Source organism: Ambystoma mexicanum, chromosome 12, assembly GCF_040938575.1.
Source record: "Ambystoma mexicanum isolate Mex_15411 chromosome 12, UKY_AmexF1_1, whole genome shotgun sequence".
NCBI lineage: Eukaryota > Metazoa > Chordata > Amphibia > Caudata > Ambystomatidae > Ambystoma > Ambystoma mexicanum.
In genome coordinates, this window is record NC_090936.1 from 88856340 (window position 1) to 88873565 (window position 17226).

General features: G+C 44.0%; 1 protein-coding gene across 2 annotated transcripts in view; it reads right to left on the bottom strand.

Annotated features, from left to right (window-relative positions):
• The window catches only part of FBXL13 (F-box and leucine rich repeat protein 13), a 2326763-nt gene extending 2309829 nt beyond the window's left edge, over nucleotides 1–16934 (bottom strand). For both annotated transcript variants that reach the window (XM_069628059.1, XM_069628058.1), the window contains exon 1: nucleotides 16777–16934. In XM_069628059.1, coding sequence (XP_069484160.1) covers nucleotides 16777–16851 — 75 coding nt within the window. In that variant the 5' untranslated portion in view covers nucleotides 16852–16934. The remainder of the gene's footprint in view (nucleotides 1–16776) is intronic.
• Nucleotides 16935–17226: the final 292 nt, after the last annotated feature.

Genomic DNA, 17226 nt, shown 5'->3' on the forward strand with positions numbered 1-17226 from the left:
AGGGATGTATGTCTCTAATCCAGTGCTACTACATGACTCCGATATGGATCTAAATTCAATTGCAGCGGTTGGTGAAGATGGTTTAAACGATATAAAAAACATCCCGTATAGCCTGCAACCATTAGCAGTAGAACCAAACGATGATGATTGCAATCAATTACAATCTTGCATATCTAACGCTCCTCTTGCAGATGGTGAATCAATTAAAAAGCCTACCATTAGTAATACTGATGATATAGCAAATTCAGAGGAGCTAGCAGGGAATTTGGCAGCTATTAAGCAAGATGTCAAAACTTATGTGGCATCTAATATTATTTCGGATGTTTCTTTTTTGGGCCCCGCATTGATTGGCGAATGGGAGAAACGCTGCCGGATTTCAATGACTCCGAACTCACCTGTTGTATTTTTGCCTTCGGAGGTTGAACGCATCTGTTTGCATAATCTCCATGATGGGCCCTCTATCCATTCATCTGCTTGTATTGATTCTTACAATCATGAACGTGTAAAGAGACCTTCCTGCAGCTCGCCTATATTCTGTAAAACCTCTACTGCTCCAGGCCCCATTTCAGCCCCTAAACAAATGGTGAATGAGACCTTTGATGAAGATTTGTGCTACGAGGTAGGGGCACGATCACTACCAGTCAAACTCCAACAATCTAATTCCAAGGACCTAAATAAAGATGATGATCTAAGTAATTTTCCGGTGATTTCATCTCTCTTAAATCTCTTGGATAAGGGTCATGACTTAACTCACATGCAAATCAACTCCCTAAAAGAAATAGTGTTAACTCTCACTAACAAGGTTTCAAAAATTGAGGGTATGCTGATTTCGCAATCTGCTGTTCAACCAGAGAAACAGGCACTTATAGATGCATGCTTACTGAAAGCTTTGTCAATCAACGACCAAACGCGCATGAATCAATATACACAAACGGATGATTCTTCTGTAACCGTGGCACTTAATTCACGCACGTATGCAAGAGCTGTAGTGGAAGGACCAAAGGAGGTATGTTCCTCTGTGACTTATGCTGGTTCTACTGCCTTAGTGGATGAAGTGAAACAGAACTCTCGGATATTAGATGAGTTAGTTCGTTTATTAACAAGGCAACATTTAGACTTAAAATTTGGTGGGGGACGTCTTGAAGAGTATGCTGATGCTATTGGTTCTATGTCAATCCCAAAAGAGAACACACCTAATAGCCCCTCTCCCCTGGTAAATGTCATAATTGAAGCCGAAGAAGAACAACGGAGAAACGAAACTATTCTCGCTGAAAATCTGGTGAAATTTAGTGAAAAGGGAGTTATAGTGAGTACTGAGTGTGAGGACTTTGATCCTGAAGGGTCACAGTTACCTTTTATGTCACGCAAAATGAAGCGAGCTCATATTAGGGCAATTAAAAGAGAAAACAAACTGAAAAAAAAGCTATCAACACTGGATGCAAAAAAAACGAGCCAGGTCGATAGCAAAAAAAATAAAAAAAATAAAAAGAGAGAGGCTATTGCCGTTGACTTGGATGAGTTGCAGTCTTCAAATTCAAACGTAGGCTCTGCAAACGTTTCAAAGATTGACTTGACTCAACTGAATGATGAATCAAAGTTAGTCCTAAATGTGGATCCTGCAACTGCTTCCCATTCTCAATCAAAAAAAACGAGAACTTCTGTGAAGTCATCTGTGGTAGAGTTGGGATTGGTTAATTCAGGACAGATGGCACAAGGCAGGCTTTCGACTTTTTATCCTATCATTGAAAAAAAAACCATGGTTAAGGGACAAATGAAGGATTCTGCTCCAGATAAGCTTACCGGGGCAGTTACCAAACAAAAAAAGGCCTGCGCTCTGTTGACGGAAAAAAGTTCTGCAAGGAACACAGATAATCCCCGTTCTGACGAGGAATCTGAAAATAACGACAATTGTCCAGAAAGCCAAATCGATTCAAACGATTTTGAGGGGGCATTTACAAATGCAGCAATGGAAGCTATTGACACCAGAGAATCAGTTGAGAATAAGCCTCTGCCACCAGGCAGCAATGATAAAGAAGAAATCAATTATGTTTTTGAAAGAAATGTAAGATATTTTCTAGGCTGGTCTAGTGATCAGGCAATTAATGGTAAGCAAAGGTTGAACAGATCGTTTTTGTTTAATATCTTTAGAGAGAGCCCTAATCTAAGAACCCTCCGCATGGATGATATTGAGTGGTTAAGGCTGGCAAACCATAACAATCTCAGAATGATTTGTGCCCCACATTCAGCGATGATACTCTGGTTATTGTGGGACCATAGAGAAGATTTCAATTCCAGCGGGCTAACCCTACATCTATTTAGAACGATTGAAGAAGCTGAGATATTTCTGAATGAAATGTTAGAACCTGAGGTTGTGAGTGGTTCCACTCGAGCAAACTCATCAGCTGGTTCCGAACATACTGTTGAATTAATTACAAAAATTTCTGAGCTGATGGCAGCCACTTCGAACATTTCTTGGCTAGCTCCCCTTATGTCCTCCATTCTTGATTTTTCTAACAAGCAAAATAAACAATAGACAAATAATGTCACAGCTCAGAAGGTTCAGAATCTTAAAATAATATCTTGGAATTGTTGTGGGAAAAGTAACCTAGAGAAATGGTCATCCCATTTTGCTTCAATGGGTCCTCACACCATTATATTCTTACAAGAAACTATGTGTGTCAACAAATTGAATATTGAGGGTTACTCCAACTTTTGTGTACCTGCTGTGAGAGGTGTAATTGGTCGACCGCTTGGAGGTATTGGTATACTCATTAACAACAACATAAATCACATTTCAAAGGTTATGTACGCAAAACACGGAGTGTTGGCAGTTGAGTCTATCCTTACAGGCGCAATGTCCAATATACTGTTATTGGTATGTGTGTACCACAACCCAGCCAACGTTGCGATTGAGGCTGCATTGGATAACATGGATGAGCTACTCGAGGAAGCCATGGTTAGAAACCCAAAATATACGATTGTTATTGGGGGCGACTTTAATGCTGTCTGCCTATCGACTTCATCTAAGTTACTTCACAAGTGCAAGTCTTCCTCGAGAGCCTCGGAATTTATGGGGAAGCGTTGGGTCTCATATTTTAAAGATTGGAATATCCAATTGCTGGAATTTCTTACTGGTGACCATAAAGGAACATGGAAGAGGGGGACTCACTCCACATATATAGACTACTTTTTTGTCTCATCCGTATGCATGCCTTTGGCAAATAATGTTTTAATTCACAATCAAACTATGAGTGACCATTTTCCAATAAGTACAAGTATTAGATGTGACCTGGCATCTTTATATAAAGAAGCAGCGTTGGGATTGGTGACTCTCCATCGACCACAGAATTCTGTAGGCTGGTCTCCTAAAATAAGTAGAGAGCTTTCCTTTTTGGTTCATAGAGATGTGATTCGGGTTTATAACGGGGTTGAATTGTATTTTGATGCACGTAGTAGAGAGGATTGGAATTCCTTCGTAATTAAAAAACATATTGACTATTTAGTCCAAAAAGTTCAATCACGTAACCCAACAGGTGAAAGTGGGTACAATTTGGAAATAGCAGCAATTAAGAGGGAAAAAAAATCGATCTATTCGTGCTTTAAAGAAAAAAAATCTACAGTTTTCTCTGTTTCACTCCACAAAAATGGGAATCTTAAACGAATATAGGCATAAAATTGCATCTATAAAGTTTAACGCAAAACTATCGGCCAATCAGCAAATGATGAAGTATCTCATCACTCATGATACCAGGAACATTTGGGCAATACTCAACAACAAAAAGGGGGCGCTGTTGCATGACTTTGCCTCCCCAATTGCTTCAAGTACATGGATCGACTATTTTAAATGCAAATATAGTTTGCCTGTCCAATTTAAGATACAAAACTCTGGTATACTTGAGCAACATTGTAAGGATCTTATATTCTTCTCTATGAATGAAATTGTTGAGGCCATTAATCTGCTCAATTATTCCAAAGCTGCCGGGCCTGATGGTCTGCCTGCCTGTATTCTAAAAGATGACCCATATTTTTGGGGTGCGATTCTCTATACCAAATTTGCATTTATTCTATCTACCAATCTCATCCCAAAATCTTGGCTTAACGCCATAATAATTCCTCTATATAAGAAAGGGAATCCAAATTTACCCTCGAATTTCAGACCAATTGCATTAATGGATGCCTCTGAAAAGGTTTTTTCTATAATTCTACTTCAACGACTCCAAAGTTTTATTAAGAATAAGAATATATTCTCAAAGTTTCAAACAGGGTTTCGTAAGTATATGGGGACTTCGTTAAACGCTCTCATTATCTCCCACATATTTGCTCAAACTAAAATATCAGATTCTGGCACTGTCTATATGGCTGCACTTGATATGAGCAGTGCTTTTGACTCAGTCATAAGAGAGGTTTTATGGTCAAAACTCTTAAAACTTGGTTTTCCAAAAAGAATGATTCAACTAGTTGCAATGCTACACAACCACACGACATATCAAATTAGGGTAACCAGAGATGACGCCTTAACTGCTCCTATTATGACTATGACAGGTGTCAAACAAGGCTGTAATATGGCTGCCACTTTATTTAACCTATACCTTTGTGATATGGATATGTTGTGGAATGAATCTGGTATGTTTCCTGTGAAACTAGGGGAACTGAAAATTTCATGGTTATGTTTTGCAGATGATATCTTACTATTTGATCGAACTCCTAGTGGTCTACAGTTAAAACTGAATCGATTTGCTAAATATGCAGCATCTCACAATCTATCACCCAATTCTTCAAAATCACAAATTGTGGTTTTCCGAAATTTCAGAAAAATTAAATCGTACAAGTGGCAACTTAATGGCATTGATATCGAATGCGAAAACTCAATTCGTTATCTGGGGTATCCCCTAAATGTCCAGTACTCTCATATTTTGGCAGAAATACCTAAAGATGAAGGTCCGTCCACTTGTGTCGATGATGAAGATCATGCTGAGAACAATCTGTGAATTTTCGTTGCAACCATTGATTGATTTTTATGTATTGAAAGTGGAACCGATCCTCTTATACGGGTTAGATATATGTCTTCATGACGTAGGGGTCATATTGAATCAAATTTAGGGTAGTGTGTGGAAAAGCGTATTGGGGCTATCTACATCAGTTCCCAATTCTATAATTAGGCACGAACTTGGTCTAGTATCTCTAGCAGCTAGATGGGTTTGGCGAAAACTATCACGCTATGCTGATATTATGGCACCTCACAAGTACTCTCTATATGAGGACGTATATGGGTTGGTTGTGCGGTCAGAATTAAAATCCATGTGTGCTTTTGTTAATCAAATGAATCTAATCCTCGTTGATTGTGACTGCACAATTTCTGACCTAGTAATGAAACTCCCAAAAGTCAAAAGAAACCTATTTGATCGGGACTGGTCAACCACCTTAGATTGTAATAATTCATATCGTCTGGATGCGGAATATGCCAAAAGGCCACGTAGTAGAGATATGAGATCGTCGTATTTGGTGTTATGTCCATCAAGTAAGATACGGAGAGCATATTTAAGGTTTAAACTAAATCAATATCATACACTTGAAAGAATCTATCTGTGGCGTATCTATAAAGGTGCCTTTTCAACTCAACACTGTCGCTTTTGTGACTGTGACATTAATGAAACCATGAAACATCTTGTTATTGAATGTATTTTTTTTGAACAGGATAGAAAAAATTTATTGGGGAAATTTGCTCCGAAAGATACTGATATTTCCAAAACATCATTATGGGACAGTTGTATGTATGGAGGGAGCATGGTACTTGTCATTTCGCTAACTCGCTTGCTGAGTAAAATTGAAAATGCGTTAGAAAGTGTAAATGTCTATTATAACCCTACAAGCTAAATCTGTGCATTTCAAGGTGTGGTCTATCGAAATCCTTGGTATGTCTAGGGCAGGCCAATCTTAATATGGGTATGAGAAGGTTGCGTAAAGTAACAAATCATAAAGACACAATGTAATTTTCTGAATTAACAATGCTAAATCTTAACTTGCAAAAGAAACGGTTGATGATCTAACTGTCTGTCATTTGAAATTTTAATGAACATATGAAATTTTCAAAAGTTTTGTAAAAGTTTGCTTTTTGTAAAACTATAAGCAAAACGCTAATGTCTTTTAAAATAAAAAATAAATAAATAAATAAATTTAAAAAAAAATACCCCTGATCCTAATGGTATTGAGGGACACTCCCCAATCCTCGACAGGATTCTCCCCGTTCGAGCTGCTATTTGGAAGACAGCCCAGAACAATCCTAGATCTGGTCAAGGAGGACTGGGAAAACGCTAAGGAAACATCCCTCACCGAGTACGCCGAGGACCTTAGGGAACATCTGTCTACCTTGAGGGGACTAGCAGAAACCCATCTAGGTATCGCCCAAGACCGGCAGGAGAGGGCATACAACAAGGGCTGTCGCCTAAGAAAGCTAGAACCAGGGGATAAGGTACTAGTGTTGCTACCCACCAGTACGAACAAAATGTTGGCTCGGTGGAGAGGCCTTTATGTGCTGAAGGACGTGGTGGGACCGGTGAATTACCGGATACACCAACCTGACCGGACCCCATCACATAAAGTCTACCATATAAACCTACTGAAGAAATGGACCGAGCCTGCCCCGGTCGACGTACTGGCCACCCAAGGTACGGGGGTGATCTACGCAACCGGCCAATTGGATGCGGTGCAGTGGGGGGAAACACTAACGGAACACATGAAGAACGAGATCCAGGAGACGCTCAACCCCCACCGCAACACCTTCTCCGATTTACCTGGAAGGACCAGCCTAATAGAGCATCGTATTGAAACCCTAACCGGACACATAGTCCGGCTGAGGCCTTACAGGATCCCGGAGGCCCGAAGGTTGATCATTAAGAAGGAAATCGAAGAAATGATTAGGCTGGACATCATTGAACCGTCAACCAGTGCGTGGTGTTCTCCAATCGTACTCGTACCCAAGCCAGACGGGGCTGTACGATTTTGTATGGACTTTAGGCAGCTCAACATGATATCTCACTGCGAGGCCTATCCCATGGCCAGGATGGATGAACTGCTGGAAAGGCTAGGTGCTGCCCGTTACCTCAGTACCTTGGACCTCACCAAGGGATACTGGCAGATCCCACTACGGGAATCTGACAAAGAAAAGACGGCCTTTGCTACGCCCCAGGGGCTCTTTCAGTATAAAGTACTACCATTCGGGTTGCATGGGGCTCCGGCCACCTTCCAGAGGCTGATGGACGTCCTCCTGCAGCCCCACGACCAGTACGCCGCAGCCTACCTGGACGACATTGTGATATACAGCGCATCATGGAGTGACCACCTGACCCATCTACGCGAGGTGGTCTGCACCCTGACCCAGGCCGGACTCCATATCAACCCAGGGAAATCGGTCCTAGGGACCCGGGAAACCAAGTACCTCGGACATATAGTCGGTGGCGGAGTGATTCGACCACAGGTGTCCAAAATCGAGGATATTCAGGGGATCCCAGTACCAACCAACAGGAAACAAATAAGGGCCTTCTTGGGGTTTATAGGGTACTATAGACGCTTTATTCCCGGTTTTTCTTCCCTGGCTGCGCCGCTGACCGAGGCGTTAAAGATCAGGGGTTCCACAGACCTGTCGACCAATCACGCAGCCATACTGGCCGTCGAGGAGCTGAAGCGCAGTATATCATCCCACCCGGTGTTGGTATGCCCTGACTTCCGGAAGCATTTCTTCCTGCAGACGGACGCCTCTGGCATGGGGTTGGGGGCAGTCCTGACGCAGGAGGTGGACGGGTTCCTACGGCCGATCTGTTTTGTGAGCCGGAAGCTCCTTCCGCATGAGTTAGCGTATTCCACGATAGAAAAGGAATGTCTCGCCATCAAGTGGGCGGTGGACACCTTACGATATTACCTACTGGGGAGGAAGTTTACGTTGTATACCGACCATGCACCGCTGCAGTGGTTGGCGAGACACAAGGACACCAACCAACGGGTGCTGCGGTGGTTCCTGTCCCTCCAGCCCTTCGACTTCATCACCTTACATAGACCTGCCAGCTTCCAGCTGGTGGCGGATTACTTGTCCAGGTGTTCGATCCGGCCCGACCGGCCTGGATCTGTGGTGGGGTATGTGAGGATGTGAGCAGGGTGGCCAACGGAATGCGGGACACCCGGGCAGAGCAGCCCCCTGTACCGCGGGCGTGTGCGGCGCAAACGCTGCCAGGAGTCGCGCTGATGGGGGGCACCGGGGAGGTGTCCCTGTCGACGGGAACGCCTTGTCGGCGTTCCGCGGCGGTGCCGGCGTTGCAGCCGCAGCGCCGCGTACGCCCACGAGGACCCGGGCCACTAGCGCTGCGGCGGAGCAACCTGGGAACACAGCGTGCATCGGTGACCTCCGGCGGCGAGCGGCGGCGGGGCTTGGGAAGTCAAGAGCCCAGCTCGTGCCGACCGCTCGGCGTCGGAGGAGCGCCGTACACGTGGTCAGGAACCAGACAGTGGGGGCAAACCAGAACCCCCTCATTACCTCGAGCAGGGCAGACCCCTAGCAGCAACATAGGGCCTCAAGCAGGACGGGCCTCCGGGGAGCATGCCTCAAGAGAGACACCATGTTGGGGGGGCGGGGCCTATGGAGAGGGCGTGTGTCAGACACGACCCAGGTGGGATAGCGACCAGGGAGTGGCTGACAACAGGGAGGGGGAGCCGGGACCAGGCAGCCAAGGGAAAGGAGGAGGAGGGGAGGGTGCAGCTCTACTCATAGAGGGTGGGTGCCTAGGGTCCCCACCAATCGGAAAGGGGGGGAGGGAAGTTGTCCCTGATTGGCCCTCTTTCCCTCCAAGCAACGGGTATAAAGGGGACTGGCCTAATGGCAGTTTTGTTGCTTTTTGCAGGGAGGAGAGGAGAGTGAGAGCAACTGGAGGGCCTATCCGGGTCCGTGAGAACAGGAGACACTTCAAGGGGAGAGGAACTCCTGGTGCCTTTTACTCACAGTGAAGTAACTGTGGGACAACCTGGAGTCTAATCACCGTGGTTGAGACATTACATTTAACCAGTGTGTAATAAAGGTCTGCAAAAACTCCACATCGGCTACTGTCCTGATTTCCACACAAGCTCAGAAGTATCGGTAGATCTGGAGGAAGACATATGTGAAATGTGAGATCCGGACTGCTCTACAGTAATAGGAATTTTGATAAAATTCATGTATTCCCTGAATAAATGTCAATAAATTAAAAAAAAAATGAATGGCTTAGAGACTCAACCTATGTTAATGAGATGGAGAAGGGCTATGTGATGATGGTCATATCCTCGAACCGACCAAAGGACATTTGGGAACCCTTCCGGAACTACCTCCTACGATCATGTGAGAATGTAAAGTGCCACACCAGGTGTTGTGCCCGATGAGTATGTCATCACAGGCCTGATATAGCCCTCCCCGAGACTTATTGAATTGTTGAGAGGGAACTGAACAAATGTGCTGTATTTAAACTGGTCCCAGATTGTGTATTGTGTAACGTCAAGTGTAATGTGTCTGCCTGATCTAATAAAGGTTTTAAAAAGACCTGGTGAAAGAAGTGCATCAGGCAGTGATCTTTTGGCGGAAAGATACCTGGAAGGAGAGTACACCAGAGGATCTACCAAACCCCAAAGGGGGATTCCTGGCAGGGTAGTACACTAGGAAATCTATCTAGAGTTAGTGAAGAGAAATGACATTGTGAAAAGGGTTCCTGGCAGGAGAGTACACAGGGAGACCATCTATATAAGTTGTTAGAAAGGAAAAGACATTGTATAAGGGGTTCCTGGCAGGAGAGTATACCAGCAGACCTTACTTGATAAAGTGCTGAGTAGAAGAGACACATTTTGCCCTTCTGATAAAAACAACCCCTACTTTGAAAAGATACTCTTTGTCATTCTTCAGAGGGGGTGTGTTAAAAAGACATTTCTTCTACTCTTGAGGAGCCATTGTTTGGAAAAGACAACTTTCTCATCGTCTTTAAGATAAGTGTTAAAACATAATTTCCTAAGTTGCCAAGAGATACTTTGCCATCCTTAAAACACCATTATTTGGAAAAAGACACTTCATCATCTTAAGAAAGTGTTATGTGAAAGAGACATTTCTACCACTCTTAAAGAACTCTTGAACACTCTTAAAGAACTCTTGATTGAACTTAACACTTTCTATATTCTACCTGAAACAGTTCAGAGGAAGGAAATCACACCCTGGATACAATGAGGGTTTTGTTGGATTTACATATTTGGTTTTTGCACACTTTTTACTGAATTTCATCCAGAGACATTTACCTTACACCTTTAGTTGTTCATTTTTGGTGAGAGGATATGTTTTGGACACGAGGACAGTTTGCCTACTTTTGAGGAAGAGACACAGACTGATCTTTAGTTTTGGTTTCATAGGTAGGGAAACTGTCTTTAGGATAGGGACAGAAAGGCATTTATCCAAACCCTTTTATTTTGATAAAATGTTTAATGTTGAAAACATTACAACTTTGTGTCCATCCCTCATTTCTGACCCCTCACAGTTCCTGCGTTTTGTGCTATACTGACCCCAGTGGGGAATACCCAGTCCCTTATGCATATGCTAGCAGGGGAACCTTACCTCAAAGCCCTCTTGAGGCTCTTCCCACAGCGTTTCAGTGTCTCTAAATGTTTTCTCCAGGGCACCTCTAAGCCGGATCTACTCTTCTTCCTGTCACTCGTTAACCGGGGGTGGGGAAGAGTACTACTTGGCCCCTACAGGGGGAACATGCAGGGTTTGTCTACTAAGTTGGGCTCTTTCTGCTGGTCTCTTATGGTGCCAAGCCTGCTGTTCTGTGTGTGGTTGAATTTGTTCTCCTCGTCTGCTGCCCATCTCCAGGCTGAGTGCAGTCTTTTTCTGGGGCCCTTTTGTATGGGAAAGGCGACCATTCCACTGTGCCACCTTGTGGAGGGGGGGGGGTCATCTCATTCCCTGGGTGGCCTTTCTTTCTGCCCTCCTCCTGGCGCCTCCAAGGTCCCCCACCTAAAGACCAACTCCACTTCCTCCTGCGGGGCAGTTTTTTGCTTTTGCTGCGACATGGTTTTCTAATGCTAATGCGCCAGCCTGCTCGTCATGCTTTGCTACACACTAGTCACTGCTGTGCAGCGCCCCTCACTGCTTCCTGGGACCTGGATTATGTGCCGTCAAACCCCTTACTATTTCCATTGAGTGAGGAGATTTTGTGCTCCGGGTGCATCTCTCCGTGTCTGGCCGGGTGGGAGCTCTGCCAGGTACGTCTTACTATGGTGCCATCTTAGCTCTGTCCCTCAATTTCTGTTTTTACCGCATAGGAGGTATAAAATACTTACAACCAGATAAAGGTTAGCATTTTGTTGGGTATGCCCTTTAGAAAAATCTCTTCTTTGGGTGATGGAGTTTGCAGGAGGAGTAAGAGAGATTGCAGGCTTGGTGGGTACCTTCCCATAGAACAGGTTATTTGGGTGTGTTCTCTGTGAAAGGTGCAGAGAGCTAAATAGAGTTGTAGACCCTCAAGAGTAGGCACCTTGCAATAGAACAGGTTATTTGCCTGTGCTCGTTCTTGGTAGGGGGAATCCCAGCCTTTTTTGTGTGAATGTTTAGGAAATTTAGATTTTACCCCAAGATACCAAGGGTAATCCGGATGTGGACCTCTTGCTCACTGTGTTTAGCGATGCACAGCTTCACCTCACTGATAAGCTCAACATGGCATAAATACGTGTCTGGGGTTGGTTTTGGTACACTTGTTCAGAGGAGAATTGCCTAGCATTTCGGTGCTGGGTAGCCCTTGTGGCTGGGACCAGAATGATTTGCAAATGGATATTTCTCCTCTGTCAAGGGTCAAGTGAGCTAAAAATGTGGTTGTAGACCCTCCCCTGTGGGTACCTTCCCATAGAACAGGTTATGTGGCTGTGCTTGTTCTCGGTAGAGGGGCTTCCAGACTTGTTTGTGAAGGTTTGGTGAAAGGTCTGCATAATGGAAGATGTACACTAGAGGCAGGACAAGAATTAATGTACGCAGGGTAAGAGATGTTACATGCAATTCTATTGCCCGCACATGATTTAATGACAATAACTACTCTTGCTATTAATTTGCAGATACTCCCAGAGGGAAAATTAAGTAGCCATTCATACCTCGGTTTAGGTGATGTAATTTAATTCCATCGCATCATCCGGCTAAAGATCATTGAAGTTATTAAGTTTTTTTTTTAGTAGGATGAACAGTTTATAGGTAGGGGTACAAGCAGGGCTAGAGCTAGTGGTTTAAGAGGGGTGGGTAAAGGATGGTTGAGAGTTGCTGCAGGCAGCAGAACTAACGGTTTGCAGACTGAACGAGAAGGAGTTTATGTTCAAAGGTATCTAAATTGGAGAAGTGGAGGTAAGGCGAGAGCAAGGAGTTGTACGAGGAGGAGTCAGAGGTAGTGCCTGAAGGATGAAATGGAATTCAAGCTGGAAGAGCGGGTTTAAGACTCTTAATAGCAACATGGATAAATGTACATTTTACAAACAAAATGTGTTCAGGAGTGACCAAAATAATTCTAATACAAGACTTGCCTCAAAAAACAATGTAAGGTTACTCAAAGAGTAGGGTTTTAACTGCTTTTCTGAAAGAGACCTACACTAGTGATGTCAGCAGAAGATGGTTCCAGAGGTTCAGGACAACAACTGAGAATCAGTGCTCCTGCCAGCTAGCAATTCTAGAGCTAGGGAGGGTCAGAAGGTGGAGGTTCACACAACACGGTTCTTTGGGGGGCATGTAGAGACGGGGATTACTCTTAAGATAAGGGAGGCAGCTAGACAAGGCCTTACTTGGTGAGACACAGCATATCGACCTTCAATCACGCAAAGACCAAGTGCCAATTGAGCTCTTTCTAGAATGTGGAGGTCAGGTTACATTTTCTGGGCCAGCTCTAAACTTACTGGGCAAAATAATAAAGTAGGGGTTGGAGGTCTAATTGCCCGCTGTGTGCTGAATTGCAGGTGGGAACATGCCCGCAAATAATGATTAATAGAGTTCCTTGAAGACAAGGTGAGGGGCAATACCCATGGCGGTGCAGATCGTTAGGGAGAATTCTCCTTCTGGGGCCAATTTCCCTCACCTAGTGAGTCCCCCAGCAGCTTTGCTGGATTTCTGGAGTTTATTTTTTCCACCTGGTAAGAGTGTACATCATTTTTCCACTCTTACATGTGTTTTAGCCTATGCGTTTTTACTCATTGTGTGATCTTGGGCACTGGAGCACACCACTCCAGGTGCCCCTGTTCTTGTATTGGTTACACCGCACCCTCAGTGTAGTAACCCGGGTTGTCTTTAAGACTTCCCTCTGACTCCATTTCGCTGGGGCTGACTACTGTCCCCCAGAGAAAGATAAAGTTGCCATTTACTTTACATAGTAATTTTTACCACAGCCCCAGTACACCCCATTTTACGTGGAGTACTGGAAAGGGCTAATCTGTACCCCTTTTCGGTCTGTACCTCCCTGAGCATTGTTTCGGTCTTTTAACATTTAGACTTGGCTGGTGGCAGTGGTATCTACCCTAACTTTTCTACCACGATTATATTAGATAAACGTGGTACTGTTCTTGGCTATTATAGTAGCCTCGAACATAAACCCGCTTGACCAAATCGTCTTTCTTTTGGCTCTGGTTGGGTTTATTCGCCATTTCTTTTTGTTAAAGTCCTTCTTGTGTTTTACTTTGCGCAGCAAACTAGGTTCGCCTTCTTTGTTCACAGTCATTTGGCGGGCTTCTGCAGAGAAGCCCTCCTCAAGGGGCCTGGGTGTCTAGGTGGGCTGAATGTGAGGGAGGGGTGTAGTCACCCCCTGCACAGGGTATCCTAGGAAACCCAAGTCACACTTTGCCATGATTGGCTGAGGTGGTTTTCCCGGCTGGACAACCCCCCTGCTGCGTGATTGACAGCCAGGCTGTGTGAATGGGGGTTTTGCGCATAAAAGGCAGGTCTCTTGGGCTAGAAGTCAGAGTCGCCTCTGGAACTACAAGGACCCGAAGAGAATGACGGCTGCTGCAACTACCCCGTCCCGATGAAGCCCTGCTGCAGTCCTGAGCTATCTACCCTTCAACGACTAAGAGGAGATCCAGTCCGGAGTCTTCTTTCCTTGAGCCTAGTGGGGATAACCAGCTCATCTTTTTCAGCCAGAGATCTCCGCCGTTGTCAAAATCGCTTCACACTGCTGTAGTGGTCCGGATAGCCACCTGCCGAGTCTCTCCTGTTTGTAAGGAGCGCACCTTTTATTCGTTGTCGCTGCTGCCGGCTTCATCCCTGTGTGGTGCAGACCCCCTTGATTGAGACGTCCTCCTTCACAACGAAGCTCCAGGAATCGTGGGTCTGCGGGAAACCAACAGGAACAACTGCCAGGGCACCAGCTGCATCATTGGAATAAGGTACTGTGCTCTACTCGAGGAAACTGGGTGAGCCCCCTTTTCTTCAAATTCAAGGCTCGTCATTGTCTTCCCTCCTTCTTATAACTTTTGCTTCCGAACATTGACAATATCAAAGTACTTTTGGGCTACGCTGAATCGTGAACTGTCTAACGGTGTGATCTTCGGCAACAGGTCTCCGGTGTCACTTAACCCTGGCTCCGACCCTTTGACTTTTGAACTCCTGTTTCTGAGAGTTTCTCGATGCTGTCTGCCTAACCTAAATATTGCCTGTGATTTTTGCCTCCAACTCCCTCTGGGTATCTCAGGTGCTAAGTGTGTTTTTGCCCTGGTAGCATTTCATGTCACGGATACGCGTTTATTGAGTAGACCGAACTGTCAAAAATTGATCGCAACCGTATCCACGGTATCGTGTTTTGTTCATAACACTGGTTCATTCAAACACAGGGTACTTACCTTGAGACATACTGTACAAAGTAAATTGGTTAGTTGTATATTTAACGTGTGGTTTTGTTTAAAGTTTAATAGAAGTGTTGTGTTTATAACTGATGGTTTAAAAATAAATGTACTTATATTTTTTACCTGAAACCTTGAGTCAGTGTTTGCTTGAGCCACAGTAATTGTGGTCTCTTTGTGTAATCTCTGCTACTGCTCATATAGTCTTGAGATAAGCCTGGCTGCTCTGCTACTGCTACCACTATAACTTAGTAGTACAGGCTTGTACCAAAGGTAAAACTTGTATTGCCACCTGTAGTCTTAATTGTCTTAATTAAGGGCCTAGCCCCAGGAATTCCAATGGCCATCATACGCCTAGAGCTGGGAATACCTTCATTGAAAGCTATAGTGATGAAAAAGAGATTGGGGCTTTTCATTAAAATGCGTAGTGGTACAACAAATCCAGTATTGATTGCTGTGGATAAGGAAATATGTAAAAAACAAAATTCCCTCTCACCCGCTGCTATAATGTTAAGATATCTTGCTGATATAGGATGGATGTATCGCGAAGGGGACTATACCAGGCAAGTTCAGAGAGCCCTTGACAAGCGAATAGATATGTGGGACTGGCTGGAGAATTTTGCCCACCTCAGTGCATAGAAAAGTTATGAATTTGTGAAATTCAGGTTGTACACATATATGAGACCGCAAGACTACCTTAACTTATGCCCTTGCAAAAGACTGCGACGCTTTGTACTCCTATTAAGACTGGATCAACTCCCGACTCTATGGGTCACGGGCCGGAGAGATCAAATGCTGTCGGCACTAAGGATTTGCAGATTGTGTAAAATCAATAATGTTTTAGAGACAGCACAACATGTTCTGACACAATGTAGTAGTATGACAGACATAATATATCAACATATGGGAAAGTATACTCATGATTCTGCAGCAACCTCTAAGGCATTATTTTGGCATCACTGCCTAAATTCTGAAAATATCCATATTCTAACTGCTTTATATAACATCTGGTTGGTCATAGAGGGAAAATTGGGCATTAAGATTTGAATAGGTGGCCTTATCTACACTTAGGATTAGTGATGGGATACACCTATACGAGAACCCTCTTTGGGCTATGCGTTACTATGTAATTGTGAACTCTAACTCCGAATTGTTTCTTCCTAATATTGTCAGTATTTCGTATCCTGGTGAGTTCTGATGTGATATATACAGGGCCTGATTTAGGTTGTTTTAGGTCTTAGCATGTATGATTGTGTCCAGGCTAGATTTATTTATTTATTGTTATTAGCATTGTCATTTTATTTAATTGTGTAATCTTAATTTTTTTATTATTGTATTCTTGTTGCCATGTATGTGTAAAGTTTATTAATCAAACTGTAACACATTAAATAAATAAATAAGTAGTGGTCCCTAAGGGCACTGCACAGAATTCTGCCTAACACAGATTCTATGGGGCTAACTGGCTAGACAATTGGGGCCTGCTCAAAGGATAAAAAAGTGGTATGGAATAGTATAAATCACGGGGGGAAGGAGCCCCGTGAGTTTTGGTCAGCTGGTCTATTAGAGTGAATTGTATATATAATATGGTTGGTCGTAAACTTTTTACTAAACCTGAAGCATGTATATTTGCAATAAGACCGTGCGGTGAAGTCTCCGTTATGATTGCTTGAAAGGCATTGCATAAGGAATGAACTGTAATAATATCATGGAAGTGGCATCAAAGTAATTTTCATAGGAAGTAAGTAAAAACGTACGAATAATAGCGGCATTTGTATAACAAAAAATGATTTCTCCCTCTTGAATAGGGAAGTTTGGCAAATATAAGTTCGTGCTTGGTCGAAGACCATCACGCTTTTGAATGTCTGAGACCAATTAGCGCAGTATGCGCTCTTGTTACCTCAGTCTGGTTTGCTGTGTTACCTCATATATTTCAGATAGCGCGTGCTGTTGGATGTACTGTCTCAGAGGGGCCTCGGCTTGTTGCAGAGAAGACATGGTAACGGGAACTCCAATATCAATAATTCACACGTTGCGGTAGCTCTCCTTACTTGCCTGACACACTGGGGACCTAAGAGTCTAAAAACTCTAGTCTCTTAGCAACCAGAGCCACGCCTCCCAGTGTGACGACCTGCTCAAGATGGCTGACCAGCAGAATTTAGAATTAGAACTCTGCGACCGCAGTACGCTGCAGAGCTGCTTCTGAGGATACAGGTGCGCACGTCGGCCATCTTGAAAGGGGCGTCTTTGCTCTGTGAAAGTAGACTGCACCCTCACTACTGGCTGCGTCACAGTAAAAAACCGACGGATGTTTGCCGAATCTTTTGAGACATCCCAAATATTTGAAAGCAAAACGATGTGAAGTTAATGTAT